The 24,663-nt window shown below is 42.0% G+C and overlaps 1 protein-coding gene across 1 annotated transcript; it reads right to left on the minus strand.

The window, feature by feature from the left end:
- Window positions 1–366: 366 nt before the first annotated feature.
- Window positions 367–24,416, minus strand: LHCGR (luteinizing hormone/choriogonadotropin receptor). The gene is made up of 11 exons (XM_086460680.1): window positions 24,268–24,416; window positions 16,894–16,965; window positions 13,886–13,960; window positions 11,920–11,994; window positions 11,291–11,365; window positions 11,113–11,190; window positions 8,325–8,393; window positions 7,585–7,659; window positions 6,206–6,391; window positions 3,486–3,566; window positions 367–1,615 (listed from the first exon to the last, which is right to left on the minus strand). Exons 1-11 carry the CDS (start codon window positions 24,414–24,416, stop codon window positions 367–369), a joined length of 2,184 nt encoding a protein of 727 aa, XP_086316806.1.
- Window positions 24,417–24,663: the final 247 nt, after the last annotated feature.

Raw genomic sequence — 24,663 nt, forward strand, 5'->3', positions numbered from 1 at the left:
TGGAAAAGGAAGGCATGAAAGGTAGCAGACAGGCTTTAAATACTCCAGGGAAGCAGATCTGGAGAAAAAGGAGCCAGACTACAATCACTGCAGTACCTGTTAACTTCAAGAGCACCTTGACTAGTCCTGGGCTCCTCTGTTGCCTGCAAAGAAGAGTTTTGCCTAACAGTCACATCCAACACCTATTGTTACAAAAGAAGAAAAAGGAAAATATCACTTTGAACTTCAGAACCGTTACGTTGCATAAGAATTATCGATTGGCATTTTTATTTATTGTGAAATGTTCAAGATACTATAAAATAATCCCTAGTCACTAGAATAACTTCAACTGCACTTGCAAAGTGCCACATCTATTGGCACTCTCGTTTAACTTTCGTTGTAAGATGTCTTGTCTCGTACTGCAGGATATGGCTTCTCTAACGCCGACAAGAGCAGCAGCGCTTGTGAGGCTTTGCTGGGGGCTGTGGCTGAGCTGCCGTTCTTGCAGTTGGAGGTATAAGCAGAGAAATAGTTCATCTTGTAAAGCTCTGCTCGGCTCTTACAGCAACCCAGCTTGCTCATCAGCAGAAAGAAATCCCTTCGAAATGCTTTGGTGAAAATTGCGTAGAGAAATGGGTTTGCACAGGAATTGACAGGGTAAAATAAAACCAGCAAGATCTTGGAGTTTGTCACTGTGATGAGAGGTACTTTAAAGGCAGCGGATATGGCAAAAAAGGAGATGGGGGCCATGCAGGTAAAATCTGTGAAGATCAGTATTGCCATTCTCTTGGCAATCTTGGTATCTTTATTGGCAGCTACCAGCTCTGGATTCTGAACAGCTATGTAAATCTTAATGTAGCAAGCGCAAATGACTATGAAGGCGACAACATTTAGCACCAAGATCAGCAGTATGTAGGCTTGGGAAAGACCCGTTTCAATATCCATGGGTAAACAAATGCTGACCTTCATGTAACTGCTGACCCCTAAGAGAGGCAGCACTGCTATTAAAATGGAGAACATCCAGCCACCGAGCATGATGGGCACGGCATGCCTCAGCCGCAGCTTTCGATCCAGCTGCATGGCGTAGGTGATCGTATGCCACCTTTCTACAGTGATCACCGTTAGCGTGTACACTGAGAGCTCGCTCGCAAACACGGTGAAGAAGCCGGCAGTACTGCAGCCGCTGCCTGTCTGCCAGTCTATTGCGTGGTTGTAGTACTGACCGCTTGTCTGGGCATCAACAGAAGCAATGAGCAGCAGATAAAGTCCCATGCAAAAATCAGCAAAGGAGAGGTTGCACATGAGGAAGCGAGGAACAGTGAGCTTGTAGTGGCTAGTGATGAGAACGAGGAGTACAATGAAATTGCCAGCAATGGCAAGGATGTTTATAAACCAGATCAGGACTCTGAGAAAGCTGTATCCCAGGATGTCTTCGCAGGGATTAAATGCATCTGGTTCTGGAGTGCATGTGAGTATTTTAGGCTGACAAAAGTCATACTCAAAGTCGAAGCCAGTCATTTCACTGTCATCGAAAATGGCTGAGTAGCTGTAAGGAGAGGTTTCTTCCTCTGTTGCGAATGGGTACATGTTCTTTTCTACTGACCACAGCGATGTGTTGTAAGAGTCATCTCTGTAACTATTAAAAAAAACAACCCCCCACAAATACAAGTGAACTCTTTGTTACATACTGCTCACGTTCTTTTGTAAAATACAACAGATAACAGCTGTTTTAAAACACTTACTTCCTACGTGTGTTTCTACAGGGTGTTTACATATAATGAAGCCTTGTAAGGATGCCTTTTGTTTTGGTGGCAGCTTTGGAGAGCAGCAGAGGTCATAGTCACATCCACGGGAATGCTTTCTTATACAACTTCCTTATTTGTAAGTACTTTATCTTGATTGCTTTGTAAGCAAGCCATCATTCTCATATTGCCAGTAGACTGCAGTTCAAACTACAGTAACACTCAAATTGATGGATTATAGGTTTGATGCATATAGGTTTATCGAACAGTTATAGAAGCCAAGCTAAAATAACCTAAGGATTTTAATTAACTGTGCACCCTTACCTCCCTTAAGCAAGTCCTGAGACTACATATGACTTGAAGTCACTGAGGAATTTGATGTTCGGTGTATTATAAAGTGAGCAGTAGCACTAGCTAATGTTGATGGCTACGAATATATTCAGCTTAGACTGGACTCACTGCCTAATTATAAATTTTTTAGGTGCTCAAAATAGACCTCTCTAATATCTAGGTCATCAATAGTGTGGGGATAAGCTTACCAAAGAAGAAATATTTTAAAGGTAAACACTGTATTTTCTCATTCCCTGCCAGAACAGGTACCTATTTTACAATGACCCAATCATCCTGACCATGAGCATTTGGTGGAAAACCAGTCAATCTGCAGTGTGAGACCTGGAAAGCATCTCTACTGAGGATAACTCTTCAGAAAACTGGTAGTTTTGGGATAACTTAAATACACGCTTAACCTTCCACATCTACTGAAGCATGTACATTAAACTATTTCTGGAGCAGGGTCAGGACTGAGCTGCTTTTCAGCTGTGCCTGTTGGGCAAATAACTTCCCAATCTTGTTAGCCTAACTATTTTCTCCTTACATAGAAAAATTGCCATATGTCTTGCTTTTACTTGCCTGGTTTAAACCAGAAGAGCAGGGAATATGTTTGACTCTATTAATGAAAGATTATTGTGATTATTGTGAGTCAGTGTCCCAATGAATCAATCATATTTCAGTTGTATTTAGCTGTTGGAATTTTGTGACCATAACCTTGTTTTTTTCTGGACTTTACAATGCTCTGACCCCATATCAGGGCTGATAAGAAGTCCCCCAAGGTCTCCCATTTTAGCTGTAGAGGGATGAATAGTAGCAAATCCTTAAACTTCTCCATTAAATACTGGTTTAGAGCCCATGTCCTCCAGCACGGCCAACGCAACAGTTTTGATGTTAGCCTTTCTCATTGTCCCACTGAAAGCTGTCAAACAGAACTGTGATGATATGGAAAGACACATTTAGAAGAGGAAAATCAACTGCATGGGGTGACACACTTCTAACTCAAGGACTCTTATTTCTACGATGGAAAACTACAGACATACAGACTTCTAATTATCCTTTCTATAGGCAAAAAAAAGTTAACAGTAGCAGCCGCCTTTGAATCAACAACTGCAATTATCTCAGGGCATGAAAATTCTCCATGTAGGCCATTAACTTTCTTAAATATTTAATAACTGTCTTGAAAGTCTTTCAAGAATTCAGTAAGAGAAGCTGGAGTGAGTAAAGCTCATGAAATAATGTTGTCTTTTTTTCTTTCCTTTTGAACATCAAAATCACAAATCTTGTTTTAATGGTAGTAAAATTACCACTGTGCAACTTGTAAGTGTGACTGAATTGGCAGCAAAAGACACGCTGTTCTAGAAATTACACACTAACAGCAGGAGGGGGAGGTCTGTATTTGCTACTTCCAGCATCTGTATGCAGAGAGGTACTTACAATATTTCATTAGTTGGTTTCCTCATGGTGCTTTCACACTCTTTGGAGAAGTTGTCAAAAATGGAAAACAAGGAATTTTGTCTGAAAGAAGGATGAAAAGAAAGTTAAGTTTCACCCTGGATTTTGGCCAAATTCTGGTTTTCTCTGCAAGTGATCTTCACACTCACGTAAGGTAAGTGAGAGTTGGCCTCATGGCAGTGTGAACATTCACGTAGACCTCTGGAAGTGGGGAGGAGAAGGCTTCAAATACTGCGACAGCAGGCAGCAGCTTAGGGGGATATAAGGATGGTCTTTCAGCTCACTTATAGTTTGAGATACTTTTTATAGTGAAATAGCTTGAGCTGGCATTAAAAGGTATGTTTTGCCTTATGAAATATTGTATTGAAGTGAGCCAGATTCTCCACCACTGTGAATGGTAGCAGTTAGGCTGGCTTTTAGAGAAGTGCACGTTAACAAATACTGAGAAGCTGGCCTGATGCTCTGTTTTAAAAACTGTTTGGGATCTGGTGACCTTACATGCTGGAAGTAAAGCAATTTGAAAAGTACAAATTGAAAGATGACATATATGGCAAAATCTCTGGTTTTGAGGCTTTGAAAGTATAGGCCAGGTACTCTACCAGCGTGAATGGAAATGGCCTTGACCTTATTGCTGTGACAGTAGAAAGACCCAGCAGAACCGCTAAGCTCTTTTGTGTACTCTTAAGAGAATCAGAAACCTGGAAGCTTATAGAAAGTTTTACGTATAATGAGAGAAATAAGATACCAATCTAAGCCCCTGTGTGATGCTTATAGATAATAGGATGGATGGCAACAGAAGTTGTTTTTTCTTGTATTTTTTTAAATATGTGCTAGAACCTGCTTTTCTTCCCCCGCGCCCCGCCCCCTCCCCATATTCAGGCCAGTGGAAGAAAGTGTAGGGAACTGAATGCTACCTTCCGCTTTTCTTACATGGCTCAGGGAATGAGCACACCACAACTGTACCCCAGAAATCTCAACAATATTTGGTCTGAGGACTATTTCCCCAATGTCCGTGATGCTGACTTAAGTGAACCTCCTTGCCTGGTCAGGTGTACATAAGACCTTGTCACTGATCCGTGAGTGCAGTCTAGAGTTGCTAAAGAATGGGATATGGGACAGGGGTAGTGAAAATTGGGTGGGATGACTGTATGTAGGGTACAGGGCAACGGAAGGGGGTAGGAAGAGACAGAAACAGGCTGCAGCTGCATGACCATGAGAATACATAATCACACAAAAACTCTTCACTGTGTAACCTGAGAAAGTCTTGGGAGGTCTCAGTCTCCATGGTCTTCTGCTGTCATCAGTGGATGACCAGGAAAACCGTCAAGAGATCTGCCTCTCATTCCTTTGTTGCTTGTACAAGTTTTTCCAGTGGCCAGCAGGGCTATGCAGACAGGTAACGCCTCAGCACTGCTCTGAACCCTGCTGATGCTCCAGTTAGGAGGGCAGTCTAGTTTCCTGATTTGCAGGTTTGTTTTTTCCCAGATTACTAGGAAAACAGTCACTAAATATAAGAAAGTGACTTTCTAAAGTGTCCCTGTTTTTATAAAGCATGATCACATTGCAAAGTCAAGCACCTGAAAACTAGTATAATATAAGAAACAGTTATCTTCATCAGAATGAATATTTTTTATTTTATTTTATTATTTTTTTTTTTTAATCCCAGAGCTGCTCCTGCATTTAATACACTCAGAGGCTTGATCTAGGACTGAATCTGAGTTGAGCAGCAATGGAAACCCTTGACTTTGGAAACTTTGCTCTATTCTTGCAGATGCAGGAACCACTTAGTAAAATGAGGTAGGCAGAAAAAGCGTAGTATCGCCCCTAATTTTACCCTAAAGAATTGGATTCTACTCCTGCCTTTGCAATGCAGTCCTGATGCGATGGCATGCAAGTCACACAGATCAGGCCTGTCACAAATGACTGCTCAGTACATCTTTTTTGTAGCCTTCACTTGATACAGATGAGAAGTGAGGCATCCTTATAGCTTCAACTAAACTCATCTGGAGTTGCTTTGGCTGCCTAAAGCCAACTGAGGGTTTTCTTTGAAACAAAGATGCTGAAAAATTAGTTCTGTCTCAGCTTGACTGCCCCAAATTAGCAGATACAAAGTTCTCTGCGCCACAGTTTCCAATTGTGGGGAGAACAATAACTGTTGTTATCAGAAATGACTGGAACTAAACCTTGTAACCTCTTTCTGTAGGCTTGTGTCAGGTCCCAATTTCGGTGGGCAACTGAAAGCCTGCCTTTTCTACTAGGTCATCATATCAGCTGCATTAAATAAGCTATACAGCTAAAAGCTACAGGGTGGGGTTGTTTTTTTTTTTTGGGGGGGGGGTTGTGGGTTGTTTTTTTTTTTTTTAAGGGCAACATGGAGATATCTCTTTCATATGCCAGCAGGGATTTTTAATTGACATACCCAGAAAAATATAAGCCTTAAATATAAGCCTTAAGCAAACAGAATAATGTTCCTGCTGCCAGATCCTGGGCACAGGATAGGATTCGTTTCTGTTCTAAAATAAATGGAGATAATTTTCCTGGCTTTAGCAGAGATCTGTTGTTTTGTGCAAGGCCTTGCTGTATACCACAGCTTCCTTGTAACTGGAATAAGGGTAATCAAACCTTGTGAGCTGAACAAAGCAGAATTGCCATTTTGGAGCTTCTGAAGTACTGCAATACAATAATGTGCTATTCAGACTTACTTTTCTGTCCTTAGATTTCGAAAAGCACAGCAGTGGCTGGGATATGTTAGAACAGCTTCCAGAAGACTGCTGAATTTATCCAGCGGTGGCAGTCTCTTTAACGAGTAAGATGATGTTGCATTTAAGACTTGAATGGCCTCCAGCCCATAACTAGGCAGGGACTCCAATGCCGTTGAAGAAATATCCCTGTGAAATAAAGCGAGCATTCTCTTTTCATACATATAAAAATACCACCAAAGCATGACTGTAGGTAACAATGAATTGGTTTTTCACAAGGGTCTAAATCTGCAAAGCCACTTCAGTACCTGATACCCAACTTGGAACCATGGTCTGTGAAACTACAGAGCAGCAGGGTAAGAGCATCCCTGCAGCCCAGGAACTCCAGAGAGGCAAGGAGCTCACTTTGTCCTAGCAAAACGAAAACCCACTGCTCTGGGGGCTGTGCCCTGACCTCTCTGTTTGAAAGCCACTGTGCATGGAGTGAGGGACGGCTCTTTAGGCCAGAAAAACAGAGAGAAAGTGGGCAAATGTGACTCTCCAGCCAGCTAACAGGTAGGACACCCTCCTGGCTCTCTTCTTGTCTCTGAAGGGCTGTTCTAGGTGTTTTAATTAAATGGTTATTAATTGAAAGACATAAAAGAATCCATCATTCTTACCAAGACAAACTTAAGCAGTTTGGCTTAGAGGAACTTCAGGGGGGCTGTTTGTGTGAGGAAAGGCCACTGACATGACTGGATTTTCAGAGTCAGGCCATTAAATAAGGGAAAAGAGGCTACGATTGTGAAAGTGATATTAGTAATGTCACGTACTGTAAAGCACCAATAAAAAGGAATAAAAGGGCATGTGCGGCAGAGAGTGCTATTTACAGAACCACCCATTGTGTTTTATTGCATGGAGTTACAGCCAGTGCAGCCCTCCCATAAGTACTTGATTAATAAAGCATGACAATGATAATAATGTGTTTTATTCAGCACAGGCTTATAGCATGCAATCAGCTAGTTCACTATTATAACCAAATTCTAAAATAATATATTGTAAAAACATACTCATCCTACCAAAAGACAAGTTAGTTTGCAATGTCAGAATATAAGGCACAGGAATAGAATCAGGAGGATCAGACACAAAGCAAAGACCAAAATATATAAGAGGCAGAGGTCACTGCCAACCTAGAACTGGCTGATGTCCATTTGTCAGGGTGCAAACTGAGCCTTCTGCCCTGTAATATCATGGCATCTCATTGACTTGTTTCCAATTTACAAGCAGAGGGTAAGAGATCAAGTCTCCCTCCCGGCTCAAAAGCTGTGTTTGCTGAGATGACGCAGCCCACATAGCACAGCGCAGGACACCTATAAACCCAGGTAACAGTGGTGGATACTTACAGAACATCTGGCCCTGTGGCCCCTCTCAAGGCATCATTGTGTATCCGCCTGAGGTTCTTATTGCCCTTCAGGATTCTGTGGAATCAAACATTAACTCTATTTACATCTGTATTTTAAAATAACCCTTTTTTGGTTTCTTTTCCCCGTCTGTTTTAATCCTTTCTCCCATGGCAGCTGCTGTTGTTGCAGTATCTGGCCTGTGAGTGCTTGTATTTCTCATGCGACCTTTCCCTCCCTCTGATGCCATCAGACCGTTATCACCTACACTTGATTCTGTTCACTTCCAATTTCTTCTGGCTTAAACCAGGAGCAACCAGTCTTGTTTCCTTCGCTGCAGTAGCGGCATACAAAAAGTTTTGTCCAAACCAAGAGGCTTGTCCCAAAGCACATGAGAGTGACTTAAAAAGTACTGATGTTTCCAGACGTAAAATGTAGTTCCTCCATTTGGGCTACAGTTTCAAGCTTTTCACTATTGCTGCTAAGTTTAAGAATTTATTAAATTTTTATTAAAAATTATGAGATTTTTCCTGTAAAAACTGCAGAGTTCTAAGGGATTATGTTTCAGGAAAAGCAGTAAGTGCTGCAGGATTATTAACAACTGAGTCACAAAGACACTGAAACATACAGTTATCTAATGGGTATCAGGAAATGCAAGACAGCCAGTTAAGCTGAAGGAAGAGCCTTTGGCTGTATTTGAACTATTATTTACTGAAAGTACTGAGTATGGGAAACATACTCACAATTGATTCAGCTTTGTTCCATTGAAGGCATAGCTGTGGATATCTTCAAATCCATTTTTATACAATTTGCTGGGGATTAAAAAAAATGTGTAAGGGAAAAAGATTTGGAAAAGATGATATTACGTTATGTACTATAGGTTTCAAATCTTAATGCTGCATTCATTTTAATGATTAGAGTGTCTGCTTATAAAGAACAAAGGTAATTATTGCATGACTTAGGTTAAGTCTAAAATTAAGACAAAATTGCAGCCTAAATTCCCTAAGCACCTGGCTGTTTAGCTGTTGAATAGAACTATTCTTACATACAGATCTTGCCCTGCCTTTGAGGGGCTCACCTGTGCCTACCTTGGGCTGAGATCCAGAAAGAAAACATTAGTCCAGGTAAGCTCCTGGCACACAGACCACAACCTGGAGGCAGAAGACCTGGATTTTTTGTGGTGTCAGCACATGTAAACGGAAGACTGCAAGGGCTAGAGAAGTGTCGGATGGAAGGCAACTCTAAACCCTGGAGAATGCTGCTGGATTGCAGATCCTCTGTGGGAAAGACAAATCTTCCAGCAGCCCAAGAGACAGCTTTGCAGAAAGGCAGGGGTCAGTTGTGCACCATCCACTGGTCAGTGAGCTACCAGCTCCTCCAAAGTACTGCTGCCAGGCTTGATCTCTGCTGTGGGAAGCTTGCTGTCCCCTGCACTGCAGAGGGACACTTGGTACCCCACTGGGTTCTCGATTCTCTACCCTGTGGCCAGATACCTAAAGGCTGGGCTCTGCTGCACCTGAAGTCCAGCCCTTCCTTCATTAGGAGATCTAACCTATGGGTCTGATTTCATTGAGAGAAATCCATTTGTGAGAAGTTCATGTTTCCAATATAATTCCAATATAATCATTCGTATATAGTATTTTTTTTCTTTAATATTAAGCCCTAATACAAAACTTAGCACTATTTATACATTAAACAAAATTTCTGTTGTTGCTCTTGCACTTGTTTTTGGCAGAGCAGAAACTGGGCTATGGAACCTGCTCCCAGGAAAAGCTAAAGTGGGGGGAGCACCTGGCTACATTTGACAGGAGAAGGGGTCTATCTCAGTACAATGCTGAAATGAGTGATTTACTTAAAAAACGCAACAATATGTAGGATCTATTTCCTCATCCACATGAAACGGTAACTGTTGGAAAGATGAAATTAGCTATTTGTAGTGCAAAGTATTACTGCAGGCTGACTTTACACCTTCATAGATTACTTGTGTTTCACCAGACAGTGCTGCAACAACAGGCATTACTTCAGCTAATTACAGTTAACTGCATGGAGTGGAGTTAACGTGTAGCTCTACAATTAGGGAGCTGCTGCTAAGATAATTATTTTCTTTTTGTGGTGAGCTCCCTATCACAAAAGGACGGGAGAGAAATGATCGTTGGCTGTTTCCTGACTAAGACTTCTTCCCATTTAATACATTTTAGGGTTATGGTAAAAATTTTAAGCACCTTTCTCCATCTTTTGTATGTTCGTTTTCTTGCACCATTAACAATATCATAATTTTGCTGAAGTTATTTTCAGAACTTGTTGGTAGGAAAGGGGTTGTAAGATGAAATGATGCCCTAATCTAAGCAATTCCTCCTCTTTAAAATCATGTAGTAGTCATCTTCAGTCACGTTTACGCTCAGTTCCCCTAACAGTTTCAGAAGGGATTGGTCAATATGTAAAATCCGTGTTGAAATTACTGTCATGCTGGCACATTAGCCTGATGAGTGACCCAGTCCAGTCAATGACAGCTCCTGCTCGTGTGCATGGCTCATTTGCGGGTGCAAACATTGATGGAGATTTGTGCAAGGGTTTTGGTACATGCTTGTCTCAAGGCAAGGCTCCCCATTTGGAGGTGTACTGCCTTTTAAAAAATCGCTCTGGTCTGCAAAGGTTGGCTTTACCGGCCTCCAAATTGGTGTTCGTGGCTACAACACAAAGTAGGTGGCCTGCTGCTGCCCTCTATTGCTCAGCTGGTCCTTCCTCGGGAGACCCGAATTTCGGCCACATACTGCAGAGAGGCTCAGTCTGTGCTTTTTCCTATTTCGGTGCTTCTTTGTGGAAATTTTTGTGGTGCTGTGAAATCCATACATGTTTTTTTCTGTGCTGGCAGATGGCACCTCATGTTGGCTTTCTGCTGCTTTTTGCGTTCCTCGGGTGGGGCATCTCACTTAGCACCAAACCCGCCTGTCCCACAGGTGGTGGTAGCAATGAATCCACAGTTTGCTGAAAGGAAAGCCTTGGGTGTGGAGGCTTACGGGAATCAGTGTAAGCTGAGTCAAAAGAAATCAGGGTAGGAACAAGCATTGGTTCTTCGTACCAAATACTTCTCTTCCTTCCTCCTTTTCAGAGAGAGCCTGTGCAGCTGAAGCTCAGCAGCGGTAGATCAGTAGTATCAGCATGGTCAGTCCCTGAAAGCACTGTTTCAGAAAACTGGATCCTTGAGGAAAGAAGAGAGACTTTGGCCTCCAGCGTAGCTTTTGGAGTTTATGTCCCGTTGATAGCATTTATAAAAACAACATTGCATGAAAGATGAGGATTTGGATTCCTCCTCCTATTTTCTTTCCTAAGTCAAGTTAGCTTTTGGATAAAACCCTGCTCTTCAGCTTGAAGAACACCCCTCTATTTCCTAAGCATTTAAAATTTAACTCACAATATAGAAATATATTGTATGGGCTTTAATTTCAAGATTTCTTTTAAAGTCAACCTGCTTTCCTCAAGCAGAAGTGTGATCCTCGCAGAAGGAACTGAAGTAAGGATTATTTTACTCACAGTGTCAGTGACTCATTGTTCATCCCCTGGAAAGCATTTTGTGGTATTGTTGTCATACGCAAGTTATCACAGAGCTCCCTTTGGGAGGGAAAAAAAAAAGGAAAAGGTATTTTTGTCAGTGATCCAGGAACAAGATGGAAAAAGACTCACAGCTGGGTTTGGTTGGGTCTCTACTTACAAAATAAAATGGGCTTCTAAGGAGAAGATCTGTGTCAGGTCTGGAAATTGTCTTATTCCAGTGTTACAAATGCTCCTAGAGAAAAGCATAATTCCTATTTACAGGAGAAAAGGTTACCAGAGCAGATGCAACAAGAAGCTAACTCAGTAGGTATGAGTTTAACAATGCATTAAAAAGAGAGTGACGTATATAATAATTTTTAATTAGGTTCCAACTGTGTTTGTAAGACTTGTAAAAATTAAATTTTGTAGCATCCTCAAGCGGTGTCCTAGAGAAGCAGCATACGTTCTCTCCCCATTAAGCACAAGTAAGAGATTTTAGTTGTCCCTTTTGCATACTGCCTTGTCAATCTGAAAGCTTTATTCTAGAAATAGGCACTTTGCAGAACTAATTTGCAGACTTTACTACTGTTCTGTCTATTACTGCCCTGCCCTGGAATACTTTATTTTCTTGCCTATTGAAAGATCTCACTATTGGTTAACTTCACGTTAAAGCTATTGTAAATTATGTACGTACTTCTAGTGTATGCATGAAAAACTTATTTTTTCCTTATACTTCTGTCTGTAATTTGCCTACTCCTTTAAAGAAGAAGAAAAAAAAAGCAAACAAAAGAAACAGAACTTTCTTACAAGTATTTTAGCCTTGTAAGGTTTCTGAATGCTCCATCCTCAATGTGCAGCAGATTTTTCATGTTCAGGATTAATCTGTAATGAGGGAAAAAATATTTCAGTATTATAATTGTTATACATTTGGTAGGATCCTGAATTTGCTTGAGATTGGCCTTGTCAGAAAAGTCAAGTGCAGAATATGGCAGAAGGCTTTCCTGCTCTGAACAAATTTTCTACAAATATACCATGAGTACATTTCAAAACACTCTTGGTAAGAAAATGGCCTGTAATTGTTAGGTAGCTGACAAAAGATAACAGCTCCTGAATCCTCACGGTTCACTTGGCTACGACGGTCTGGTTTGGATATCCTGGTCACTGGTGGAAGTTAGCATTTTGCCATCATCTGCTGGTCCTTTGGAATACAGATTCGGGGCTCGTGGTGTGCCTAAAACAGTGCGCTTCTGCTTTACCACAGAGGCTTAGAGGCACGAGCATGCTGCTGTCGTGACTGTGCCTCCAACAGCTGTTCCTGGAGATGGGGCTGACCAAGGAGCCTGAGCGCTGTGCATGTGTGTGCGTGCCTGGTCCTTGCCCCGCAGTCAGATCCCTTTGCATCATCCCTTGTTTCCACTATATTTCTGATGCTCTGCCTAGCCAGGAAAGGCACTTCCTCAGATGGTTTAACCTCTTAGAGCACCACGGACTTCCTTAGAGCAGTGGCTAGTAGCACCAGATGCCTGCTTAGATCTGCAGAAACTGGGAGATGGAGGTAAGTGTGTGAGAAATACCGCTTGCTAGTGGTCACTCAAAAAATGGGCAGACCCTCTCAATCAAGGACCACTTTCTGCAGCTATACTCTCTGGAAAACCTATATGTTTGTATAAAAGCCCAACAGCTGTAGCCCAGCTCCCTATGCATGACTTACAAAATTCAAAGGTTTTAGCATATGAAATTGCAACAAGAGTTCAAATTCAAGAATGCTATTGAAACCACCTACCTTGATCATCCATTGAATGTCATCTTGAGTGCAGCTTGGGACATCAAGCTCTTATAATGCGAGGCATGTAGAGCATTCAAGGTTCAAACAGGTTTTCTTGCTAGCCTCCTATAGCTCTTTAATGGTCTTGCTTAGCTTTTTGGTTTTGGAAGACAGGCAAGTGACAAGCTATCCATAAACTGTAGGTGAATGTGTGGGGTCAAATCTTTTATTCCTCCCCTAAACCCACCATTGATTATAGTGGAAGTTGGACCAAATCAGAGGTGCACAAATCTGTATCTCTTGCTTATGTGAGTAACTGGCTTCAACAGAGTTCACATATAAGGAAAAAAAAAAAAGATGGATTTGTTCTCACTCAGTTGCACCATTTTTAAGCCACTCACTGCTCATGCTATGTGAAAAAGGCAGTAATGAGATATTGAACCAGATTTATAGTTTCCCATTTCACTAAATATTTCAGAGCATTCTCCTAGTCATTGCTTTTAACTCTCTCTCTCAGATGCCGGTGCTATGCAGGTCAAGTTTAAAATCAGTACATGTTCTGTTTGAGTAATATTTTAGTACTCAAAAGAAGGGCTATGCATACTAAGCAGCTGTATTTAAATACTGTAGGGCTTTGAAAACCGCATCTTCAAAAAGGAAGATTTTTCTCATCTGTTGTCATCTTGAATTATTTCCCTGCTTAGAAAGCTCGACAGTGCTGGCAGAAGTAGACAGAGAGCTCCGCTCCTGCCGTTGAGCTCACTGAAAGCAGTGGGACTTTCTACGTGTGGATGTCTTTGCATGATTTAGATCCCCAAGGCTAGACCTTATAGAGGCCTCACTATTTTATATGGTACTTTGCAGAGAAATGTTTCTCACCATAGATCTAATCCAAAGCCAACCGAATTAATAGAGAAAGATTTGGTCCAAGAATACTTCTCTGCAGACTGTTAAGTCCTTGATGATCCTAAATCACAACATGGATACCTTTTTTTAACTGATGCTTACATTTCAGACAAAGTGGGAAGGCTGTCAAATGCGCTCACTTCTATTCGCTCCAGGGAGTCGCTCTGAGAGATTTCACTATAACGAAAAAGGCAGACACAAAGCAATACATCAACAGAAAAGATACCAGAAATCAGCTTTCCACTTCGTATTTCCTTCTTTTATACACAGCTGTTCAACCGTCCCCTACCAGTTCTTGTGGCAGCAGTGTCCATGCCTCACTCACCTCAAACATCTTGACAGCCCGTGCCAGTAGGGTTTGAGAGAGACTAGCCTTTTGCTGTCTTGGCAAAAGGAAATGCCAACCCTTTGGAATAAGTATCTCCGTAACAGCCAATCTCCATTTTCTCAGTAAATTGTAGGTAAGGTAGCGACTAAGGGCCAGAACTAATGTAAACAGACTGAGCCCAAAACTGTGAGCCTTTTGCCTCCATCATTGGTCCTGCTTAGTGAATTTATTTGCATGGGCAAGGATGTAGATAATGTTGACAGTGCTTCATACACTATTATTAAGTCAGGATGATGGTCATGTCATCCTCAGATGTAGAAATACACAAATAGGCATCCAGTGCACTTTATGAATAATTTTTGGATTTAAGTGCCATTTTCATGACATGCATACAAACTGAAAGGAAGTGGCTCTTTTCATCATTACACCAACCAACATGGCTGTTGTTGTAGGCACTGCTGGATGTTGATGTACTAATGCTCCTATTCTGCACATGTACTGAAGAATAACCAATTCTGAACAGAGAGAAAAAAAATTCCATTTATTTGATGCTTGCTAAATGCCTGCTGATTAAGATTTATGGGGCTACACAAAATTGACTCCTGAAAGTAAATGGACCACCATGGAAAAAGGTATTAAGTACCCGAGAGAAGTAGCAGTGCGAGACGTCATTCATAGTGACTGGTAGGTAATTGCGTGTATATGGGAAAGGTCTTCAGAACAGTGTTTTCTCTCAACAGAATTGTGGAAGGGCACACAAACTAAACCTAAGATTATACGCTGTCAAGAAGAAAAATATTTTCTAAACACCTGGAACACATCTATAAAATCAGAGTCAGTACTGTCACAGTCCTGAGAGTTCTCTTATTTCAATTATAATTATGAGAAAACAATTCCTTTTGATGTTGATGTAAAACTCTTAGAGCAGATTGAATTTTTTTTTCATTTGTAGTGGCAAAGGGGCATGCACACTAGAAATCATATATTAAACATGTATGTATTTACTACAGAAATATTAATGATTTTTTCCATAATCAGAATTGAGTGAGACTGTTATTTTTGGTATTGTACTAGTTACTCATTTATGAAAGATGGATGTAGAATGACTAGCCTGCTGGGCGCCTGATCCTCAGAGACTCACGGGCTGGGAGGGATCAGTGCCTGCTCGCAGAACTTGAAGGCTCTTTCAGGTCTAGGGTCTGAAAAATGGTCCTTCCATGGGATCTCTCCTGTCTGCCTCTGGCTTACCATTTACATATATTGGAATGACCTAGGGCAGTGAGAATAATTTATCATCCGATTTGCAGATGGTGATGAGTTGCCAAACAGATGATTTAGAGATTTATAATTTAAACCCCCGCATTTTTCAAAGTAACGCTAAATCTCGATAAAATTATGAAGTGTTCTATAGATTTACTTCAGACAAATAAATCAATTCTATGCTGTTAATTTGGAGAGATACATTAAAAGGACACAAAGAAATCAATTAAATTCTCTTTATGGAAGGGGAAATGTCAATGAACAAAATATTCTCTGTGAAGAATAGGATATGCATAGTTTGGGAAAGTTCAGCCTCAAGTCATACAGTTGGGAGAAACTTTCTAGATTTAAGTGGGTCTCCCACATGAAAACGGTATGTTCTCATTAATCATTCAGATGCAAGTGAATGCAAGAATACAGCACCATTGGATTGTACTGTAATACTTTGCTGCAGTGGAAAACATGCAGCAGAGTTTAGCTTATTTCCTACTTGCTAGAGCTACAGGAACACGTAAGTTTATAATTTGGCCAAAACTGTTTAACCAATGAGCACTAAAAGCTAAACTAGTCCAGGTGAGTCTATTCAGGCATTTGCATTACCCTCATCCTTCAAGTCTTTGCCTTCAAGAATGCCTTTGCCTTCAAGTCTTTGCCTGTTTCCTTCAAAATAAATTATGTAACAGCTACTATGTATATAAGTATATCTGATGCACTATGTGCTTTTCATAGGTCATGCCTTCATATAGAAGAGAAATATAAGGAGTGTGCCTTGAAAAGAAAGCAGCATCATTTGTGCTGCTGCTTAGGTTCTGGGGGAGGTCATTCCCCTGTTCTGCATTGCACCGGTGTGTCATTAACTTTGTCCTTTAGAGACCACCCAATGCAGATAAAATAAAAAAAGGAATAAATAATGGAGACACAACCCTGCCATCTTTCAGCTGGGAAATAAGGGCAAAAGTGGTCAGATGAGCATTATGGTCTAAGACCTTGATACAAAATAGATACAAAGCCAAGGGAGGGGAAGCAACACAAACCCAAGTGTGCAAAATTACAACACCTGTAAATCAAAAGAGCCAAGGAACGGTTCAGTCCTACTGATCCCTCTGCCAAGCTTATTACTTGGTGCAAACTGCCAAAGAAATATCTTATTTGCGTACTACATAAATGTACGATTACCGAATGCCACAGCTATCATGGGGGTGATAATGTTTTCTCATACAAATCTACCTCTGCCAATCAAAAGCACCTATCATCAGTTATTAAGCTGTATCCAGTTCTCTCCAACAAGATTAATATTTCATTATGTGATCTGTTAAACAACTGTGGAAAATCATACCTTTTCAGAGTCTTTTATAGGACATGCTATGTTTATCCTTCCTCAGTGGGTTTTTTTTCACCAATAGTATGTTTTAGCAACACATTTCCACATTATTGTAAAAAGATGTTATTTGCGATGGAGGTTTACGATTGAATATCTAGTAAGAAATTAAGGAACAGCCTATGGAAAACAATGTCAACTTACATGATGAAGGCATCCTTAAGTCCTTCAAACGCGTGTGATGGGATTACTTTTACAGGGAGATGAGTAAACGATCTGAAAGAAGAGAGGGAGGAAAGGACTGTAAGGCATGGGGTTGCCTTGTTTACAGGTTGTACCATTGCGGTGGGCAGAAAAACAAAAAAAGCATAATGCCGCTGTATTTCGCCTGCAGTTCTCTGTACCTCTGGGGCCTGATCCATTTACTGTTGATCTCAGTTAAATAGAACTCAAAGGATATTGGGTCAGTTCCTCAACAGCATAAATTCGAGACTAATCACTGTCAAATCAATAATAATCATAACCTATTAAATAAATTAATAGCCTGATGGAAGTGGTCTGCTACATTCACAGTTGAAGGAAGCTACAGGCTATTTAAAGTCAGTTCCTCAGAAGAAGTGGCTTTAATGTAAATCTTCTTCTCTATAAACCAGTATCTTTGCATCCTCTAGACCATGTTCTTCTCTCAGCAGTATCTATATAATGTCGCAGTGTGGCACCCTGAATTCACTGGCAGTGCTCTGGCTGTGCACAAGTGTAGAAAGGATCCAAATCAGGCCTGAGGTGGTGGATTTTTGGGGTTTTTTAAATAATAAAGTGCATCAGTGTAGTTAGATGATTAAAAGCAAACGTATATTTTCCTTTTTAATTTTTTAATTACTCTGACTGAGAAGTTAATAATGATGTGGGAGATAGATCTGCATCATAGCACTCCATTCCACATCTGAGTAACAGTACTTTTACCAGCCAATTTATCTAGCCATGACCACGCTCTCTCTGACAATGGCAATAGGAAAATATTTAAGATATTTCAAGACATTATCTCTGTGCAAACAGATAATTGCTCTATTTTGCTTTTTAATTACAAATATCTAGTCAGAGACATTAGTTTCCCATCCTTAAACCCCTTTCTCAAGGTTTTTTGACTGAAATGTTTCCATGCTATGCATAACACCTGTGGTTTTTTTCTTTGTTGTCATAACCATTTATATGAAGAAAATTAAAAATGTTTATCAACTGTTTATGTATATATATATATATATATATATATATACGCACACACACACACACACATGCCATGCCCACACAATATAATGGCAGGCTGTCACACATAAGTGTGTCTTGGGTTTACAAATCCAGATGTACTAAGGAGCCTGGCAGTCACTTCCTACCTATGTTCCAAATAGTCTGTATGACTTTGGGCAAATCATTTAGGTTTTTTTGCGCCTTGTCTCCCTGTCAGTAAACTGGGAATAACAATGCTTCCCTACCTAATAGGGATGTTGTAAGGATTTACATGCCACTGTGATTGGGCCATACCTGTCTGCAGATGGATGCTGGCATGTTGTGTTGCATGTGACGTTTGGTTAAACCAGAGATGAAACTAAGTCATGTGTCTTGAAAAATGTATTTGCCCCTAAGGGGACAGAAGGATAGAGATAATCCTGTAACAGGGCTCAATACTCTGAGCTAAAAGGGAAACAACTTCAGGAAGAAGTAAAAAGTAGAAGCTGAGAAACTCCTGCTCCATAACCCTGGCAGCAGGAAACTCCTCACAACTACACCATCAGCTGGGGCTGCTTGCAAAAGAAAACATACCTTTTGTGAAGCTGTTTGCAAAAAATATTATCGTTTACATAGAAATAGAAATGTGCCTGAAAGTGCAAAACCTAAAACCAGGTCTTGGCTTTTAATTACACCAAAATCTTCAGCCAAAGAACCTCCTAACTCCCCGAGACATGCTGGTGAGCAGCGTGGTGGTTGTAAATTCCCATAATATGTGGCTTGGAGTGACCTGCTCCCCTTGCCTGCAGAATACCTTTGGCAACAGTGCTCTGAGCTTAGCCACCTCAGCTATGCAATTAAATTTAAGTGGGGTGACCCAGCACTTTTAATAGGTACTGTAGTTAAACTGCATGACGGCACTTAATCCATTCTGTATTTCAACTTCATTGGTTTTTGTTTTTCATCTCCCCTGAGTCCACCTTGATAGCTGGAACTGTGAACTCCTCTGCATTGACATTACCTCGTCCCATTAAGCATCTCACAAAATAGCAAGAACAAAGGAAAAAGGCAATTCATAATCAGGCTTCTCTCTTCATCCTTGAAATAACGGTGTAGCACACATAAGACAGGTCCACATCAATAAAGACATCTTAAATTCACCAAAAAGATGAATGTTCCCATCCCCAGTCTTGTCCGCTTTACCTTTGTGGTTTGTATCTCAAACCCTGCCTGTGTTAAGGGAAACGTTCATTTCAACGTATCTTTCTATACTCACAACGTTTTGAAGATCCCTTAGCTTGCGAAGCACAATCCAGCCTGTGTATATGTATAAGCATTTAGGTTAATAGAGTTTTGAACTGCTTGTTGCAGGCTTAATTGTTTCCAAAGTGCCGAATAAAGCGAGGCCTTATCTCATGTGTTGAAATCTCTGCTATTGAACATGACTGATGTCTTTGATAGCATACAATGAAACTTAAGTAGGTACTGGCAGGATTTAAATATTAAATATTGATTTCTTTCTGATAGCACTCAGGTGTGACCAGTTATTGCTCTCTCAGAGTTGAGGAAGCTTTTGACAAAAAAAGAGGAAAGAACAAACTGCATTTCACAAAGCTACAAAGCTTTTATACATCTACCTTGCCCACACCACTAGCCTGACTTCTATAGCTCATGAAAGGAGGGATGTATCCATCTTTAATACAAGTTATCAACACCAGTTTGAAAGAGTGTTGTTAGTTAAAGGGTGAGCTTTTGCACTTCTAAGAAAACCTGTAATGTTCCTTTCATATTTAAAGCATCACAACTTGTATGCTTGTACTCACTCCTGCTGTTCAGCAGCTGACAATACCACGGCTCCAGATAATTGCTGGACTTTTCATCCTTGGAGAAAGGACAGACAGAAAGGAGTGGGGAGCCAGCCATCCTTCTTGGCATTCACCAGCCCTTAGCGTTTCTATACATCAAGGCTGGGTTTCAAGGTACATCATTCTAGGTGGTAAGGCTGAAAACGTGTAAGACTACCCATGAACGTTGGGAGAGACAGGAACAGCACCTAGATTGACCACATTCTTTCCTTACCTGGTAGCTAAAATACTGTTGTTCTCTCTTCCACTAGCATTTTTGTTTGGAAATAATAAATTTAGAGTGGATTTTTCACAGGGCTGTTTATCTTCCTCTTACTAGGAATACCGGGGCGAGTAGGTACCACGAGCACAAACCACATTCTGCTTCCCCTGCTGTGAATGTATAGATGAAGCAGTAACAGCTCTTCAGAAAATATTCCTGGGGGCGGTCTATCCCAAGGATATAATGGCATAAACCCACTATTGTCTTTCTTTTGCTTCTGGGATATAGCAGAGGCAACTTGATTCAACTTGACAACAAATGCTAAAAGATAAACTTTGCTCCTGCGCTATCACGTAGACTCAAGCTCGAAGCGAAGCTTTTGGGAGGTCTAGATGTCCAAAGATCTCAGGACCACCTGCAGTCCTGTTGATAAGTAATCAAAGCCCAAGCCCACTCACACTGCTGGAGATCATCTCTGTATTACAGAATTCGCCTTTTGCAAAAAGTGATTAGTTGAACTGACAAAAAAAGAACACAGGCCCAATAGCAATAGGTGTGAATGTGTTATTGTAGCTGGGTTGACTGTAATATTTTAGTGTCTCTATTTTATAGGATTACTCATATCTTTAATGCCCCAAAGGTCAATGCATAAGGCAGACTCTTGCTGGGAGTGGCAAACATTTTATTCTGTGGTGTTCTCGGACTTAACTCAGAAGGACTGGGAATATTGATTGAAACTAAGACTGAATGCCCAGCATTTTCTTAGGATTTTTATCAGCTTCTGGGGGCAATGTAAAGTGTTGACATTGATTTTTAAAGCCCTATATATCAGGCATTATCTACCTGAAACACAAACTATGATGCTGGCTATATCACACAAGCAGCCAAAAAGTACTTTCCACTAGGTGATGATGGGCAATACATTATCTCCTATGAAAGCCACTTTGGCCCTGAAACTGATTTCTTCCGTCAATTCCAAAGAGCCAAATATGGCCCCAATGAAGACATGGTAGAACTGTCTACCTCTTCAGGTTTTTGCCACAAAGCTTTGGATTTGGTGCCTAATCACCAGCCACTCAACCTACTGCAGAAGCCCTGCATATGGAGGCACAGACTTGGGCACAGCAAAGTGAACTTCACTATGAAATGAGGTTTTTGAAGGGGCAGAAAGGTATTAGGTATCCAATGTCCATTACTGTACAGCTGGAGTTAGGTGGCTGTCCATTTACAGTTTGCTAAAAAAACCCCAAACTACATACAAGACTGCAAAAGAAGGGAAATCATGTTTTATTTCAAAAGACAATAGTGTATTAAAGATTATTTTTCTGCTGAGACTAAGATGCACAGCTGCTATAGCCAAAATGGCATAGAAAGGTGTCTGGATAATGGAGTTTCTCCAGTGATTGTGTAATGTCCAAATTAAAAACAGGAGCCTGAAAAAAATATGGTCAATTCAGGACTGTATAAAACACATCATTCTGCAACCTGTTGGAAGTCTAATAACTTTGAAAACTCTTCCAGCAATAATATGACATGGCAAGAATAACTCGGGTAAAGAAAAATGGCTGAAATTTCCCTACAGGATATCTACTTGGGATATAACAAATTATCAAAAGTACATTTGGAAGCATAGCTTATTACAGCATCAGGGCTTGAGTTACTCAGGTATAGCTGGAGTTACATATTGGGGTTTATTTTCTTGACTGACCGTACTAGCAAGAAGGACTTTTCTGAGGTCTGGTTTCTGTGTTACAGTGGCACCAATGAAAGGACGCAGGCACCCCAGGAACTGTGTTGGAACAACCTGGAGCAGCACTTTTTCCCCCCAAATTACTAGTGCAGTTGCAAGCACTACACTGCAATTCCTCTAGTGTACAGGTACAGATGTGGCCATGATGGGACAAAAGTAACTTACTCTTACTTTGTCTCTCATACACTGAGCTGTGCAGGGGGAGAAGACAGCTGAAAAGACTGGTAAAGTATGGAAAGAGAGGGAGTCAGTACCAACAAAGCTGGAAAAGCCATATGAGTAAGAGAGAGGGGAAAGAGTAAACGAGAGGGGAAGACGATAGCTAAGCGGATAAGAAGACACTAGTATGGGAATCAAAGAGGTGAAAGGAAAGTAAAAGAGGTTGAGTAAGAACCAAAAAAAAGGGCAAGAATACATGTATACCTGCAGGGTTGCTGACTACATTCATCAGTACAGCTTTGTAATTGTATGATGAATGTAAGCTTTCTATTAAAAAAAAAAAAAACCCAACAAAAAAACAAAAATACAAAGAAATGGAAATTTAATAGTATAGTTCCAGGTTCAATATAAATCAGGCTGGATGTGGCCTGGAAGTAGAAGGAGCTGGACATGTCTGCAAATGCAGACTGAAAGACAAAGACCTTTTTGACACTTAAGTGTAAATATTTTCTCTGTAGTAGTATTGAGCAGAATATTGGTTGAACTCTTTTCTGACCATATAGTTGGTTTCTACAGCCAGCCTAATAGCTGGACTTTGTGTGCAATCATAAAGATTAAATGTTATATTAAGGGTTGAGGGGAAAAATTCTTCTCTTACTTTTGCCCATCATCTAGCCCTGTTGATCTGAGTGAAGCATGACTGGCAGCAGCCATAAGCCCATTACCTGTCTTAACCTAATCACTGAGGTTGGGATGCGGTTTCTTCTTGGGGTAATAGATGGAAAAAGGCAAAATAAAAGCGTGAAACAAAAAGGAAGAAAAAAATCACATAAGTTCAGAGCTTTTGATAACCTCTCTGTGCTGTCATGTGCGCTGTCCTAATACACATGCTAAATCCCTGCAAAAACTAACCTCCCCATTTGTTTCTGCTGCTGCAGGGATCCTTGATGTAACCAATGCACTCCCTGCTCCGCGTGTGGTATAAACACCAGGGAAGAAACGTGCTTGTTGCAATAACTATGGAGAGTCTCCAGCATCCACAGGCTCAGCTTTCTCTGACACTACGGTAACACAGGGAAATAGGGAGGAAAGAAATTCAGGACTTTTCTGATTTTTCTAAAACCTGACTTTGGAGGAATGACTCACATGGCTCTAGATTAACACAAATTAGTATTTCTTGCTCCTATCAGTTGTTGAGCTAGGGAGAAAGGAAAGAAGAGATCAGGGACAGTATCATCCCTGGGGAATTTCAAGAGCATGTTAAATTTACAAACAAATCAGATGAAAATGGAAAACACAGGCTTTGTTACCAAAAGGGGCATAATAAGAAAACCCCAGCTCAATTCACGCACAGATAACCAAGGGATCCCAGAAACAGCAACTATGCTATCTATCGGTCGTCTAATCCCATATTTTGACGCCATGACTGTTTAGATCAGCGCTGTAATTGAGCCCACAAACAACACAACAACACTTGAATACCTACGTATACCGAGTACTTGGTCTGGTCTACTAGATCATGAGCTTGGAGTATGATGTGGGGGTGGGGTAAGGGAATGCCTGTGATTTCTTGTTGTTATTAATTTAATCCTAATTCCCAGGGGAGTATTAGGCAGAAAGATATAATGGATCATCCTATAGAGATCCAAACAGCTGTCAAAACTCACAGCAGCTCTTTTACTACTGGAGAAGGAATCAAGTTTAGCCACCAACTTGTCAATGAGTTGGACCTCAAAAAGAGGCAACGAACAGTGCCAGGAGGATTTTGACGCTCTAATATAGGGGTCTTTAAATTGGCCAAGCTTTGGGAGAAGGAGTTGTGAGAAGTCAAGATTTGTGAAAGAAACCCCAAACAAACCGCAGAACTGACAGAAGGTTTAAGCCCAAATACCAACCTTTTTCTTTAAAGTTAACTACGCCGCTACAAGGCGCTGCTTTTGGAACAGGAGAGGCAGCTTTCGCCTCCTGCCACGGCGAGAGCACGCAGCGAGTTCGGCCACCTGTAGCACTTCCCTCTGTCACTGCGGCTGGTGGCGTGCGGCGCGACCCAGAAGACGTCCGGAGGGGACGCGCACCTCTCGCCCGAGAGGAAACCGCCGGGCTCCTGCCAGGCTCCTGCCAGGCTTTCGGCTCCCGGGCAGCCCCCAAGCTCCCGGTGAAACTTCACCCCCAGCGCCCCTCACCCAGCCCTCCCACCTCCGCGGGACCAGCGATGCCCGGTCACCACCGCCCCGCCGCCACCGCGCACGGCCGGCGCTCCCCAACGCGCGGCGGCGAGGGGAAGGCACCGCTCTGCCCCGCTGCCCGTAATCCGCGGCCCCCCCGGCCCGCGGAGCGGATCCACCCCACGCCCCCCCCCCCCCCCACGCGGTACTTACGCGCGGGCGGGCGCGGGCAGCGCCCCCTGCGGCGACGGCGGGCAGCGCAGGGCGCTCTGGCTGCAGGCGCAGCGGTGCGGGCAGCGGCCGCCCGCCGCGGCGGGCAGGAGCGGCGGCAGCAGCAGGAGGGGCAGCAGCGCGGGCACCATGGTCGGCGGCGCCTCGCCTCTCGCCTCCCGCCTCTCCTCGCCTCTGCCCGCCCGCAGACCGCGGGACGCGGCCGGCGCCCCCGGCTCCTCCCGCCCCCGCCCCGGGGCGGGCTCGCCGCCCTCCGCCGCGGGGGAGCCTCGCCCGCACCCCGGCCCCCTGGGCTTTCCTTCCTCGGCGTGCTGTTGCTGGTCAAGTCGGCTGCAAAGCCTACAGGTGGCAAGCAGAGGCTTTCCTTTGGTTTTCGTG

Source organism: Leptosomus discolor, chromosome 2 (assembly GCF_034619465.1).
Source record: "Leptosomus discolor isolate bLepDis1 chromosome 2, bLepDis1.hap2, whole genome shotgun sequence".
NCBI lineage: Eukaryota > Metazoa > Chordata > Aves > Leptosomiformes > Leptosomidae > Leptosomus > Leptosomus discolor.

What these genes read in the sequence shown, in the direction of transcription:
- LHCGR (XM_086460680.1), bottom strand. Translation starts at nt 24,416, where the DNA reads ATGGTGCCCGCGCTGCTGCCCCTCCTGCTGCTGCCGCCGCTCCTGCCC. An exon ending in AACAATGAGTCACTGACACT is followed by an intron (nt 8,394 to 11,112) that starts GTGAGTAAAATA and finishes TTTAATCCCCAG; the next exon opens with CAAATTGTATAAAAATGGAT. An exon ending in AAACCAACTAATGAAATATT is followed by an intron (nt 1,616 to 3,485) that starts GTAAGTACCTCT and finishes TTTTTTTAATAG; the next exon opens with TTACAGAGATGACTCTTACA.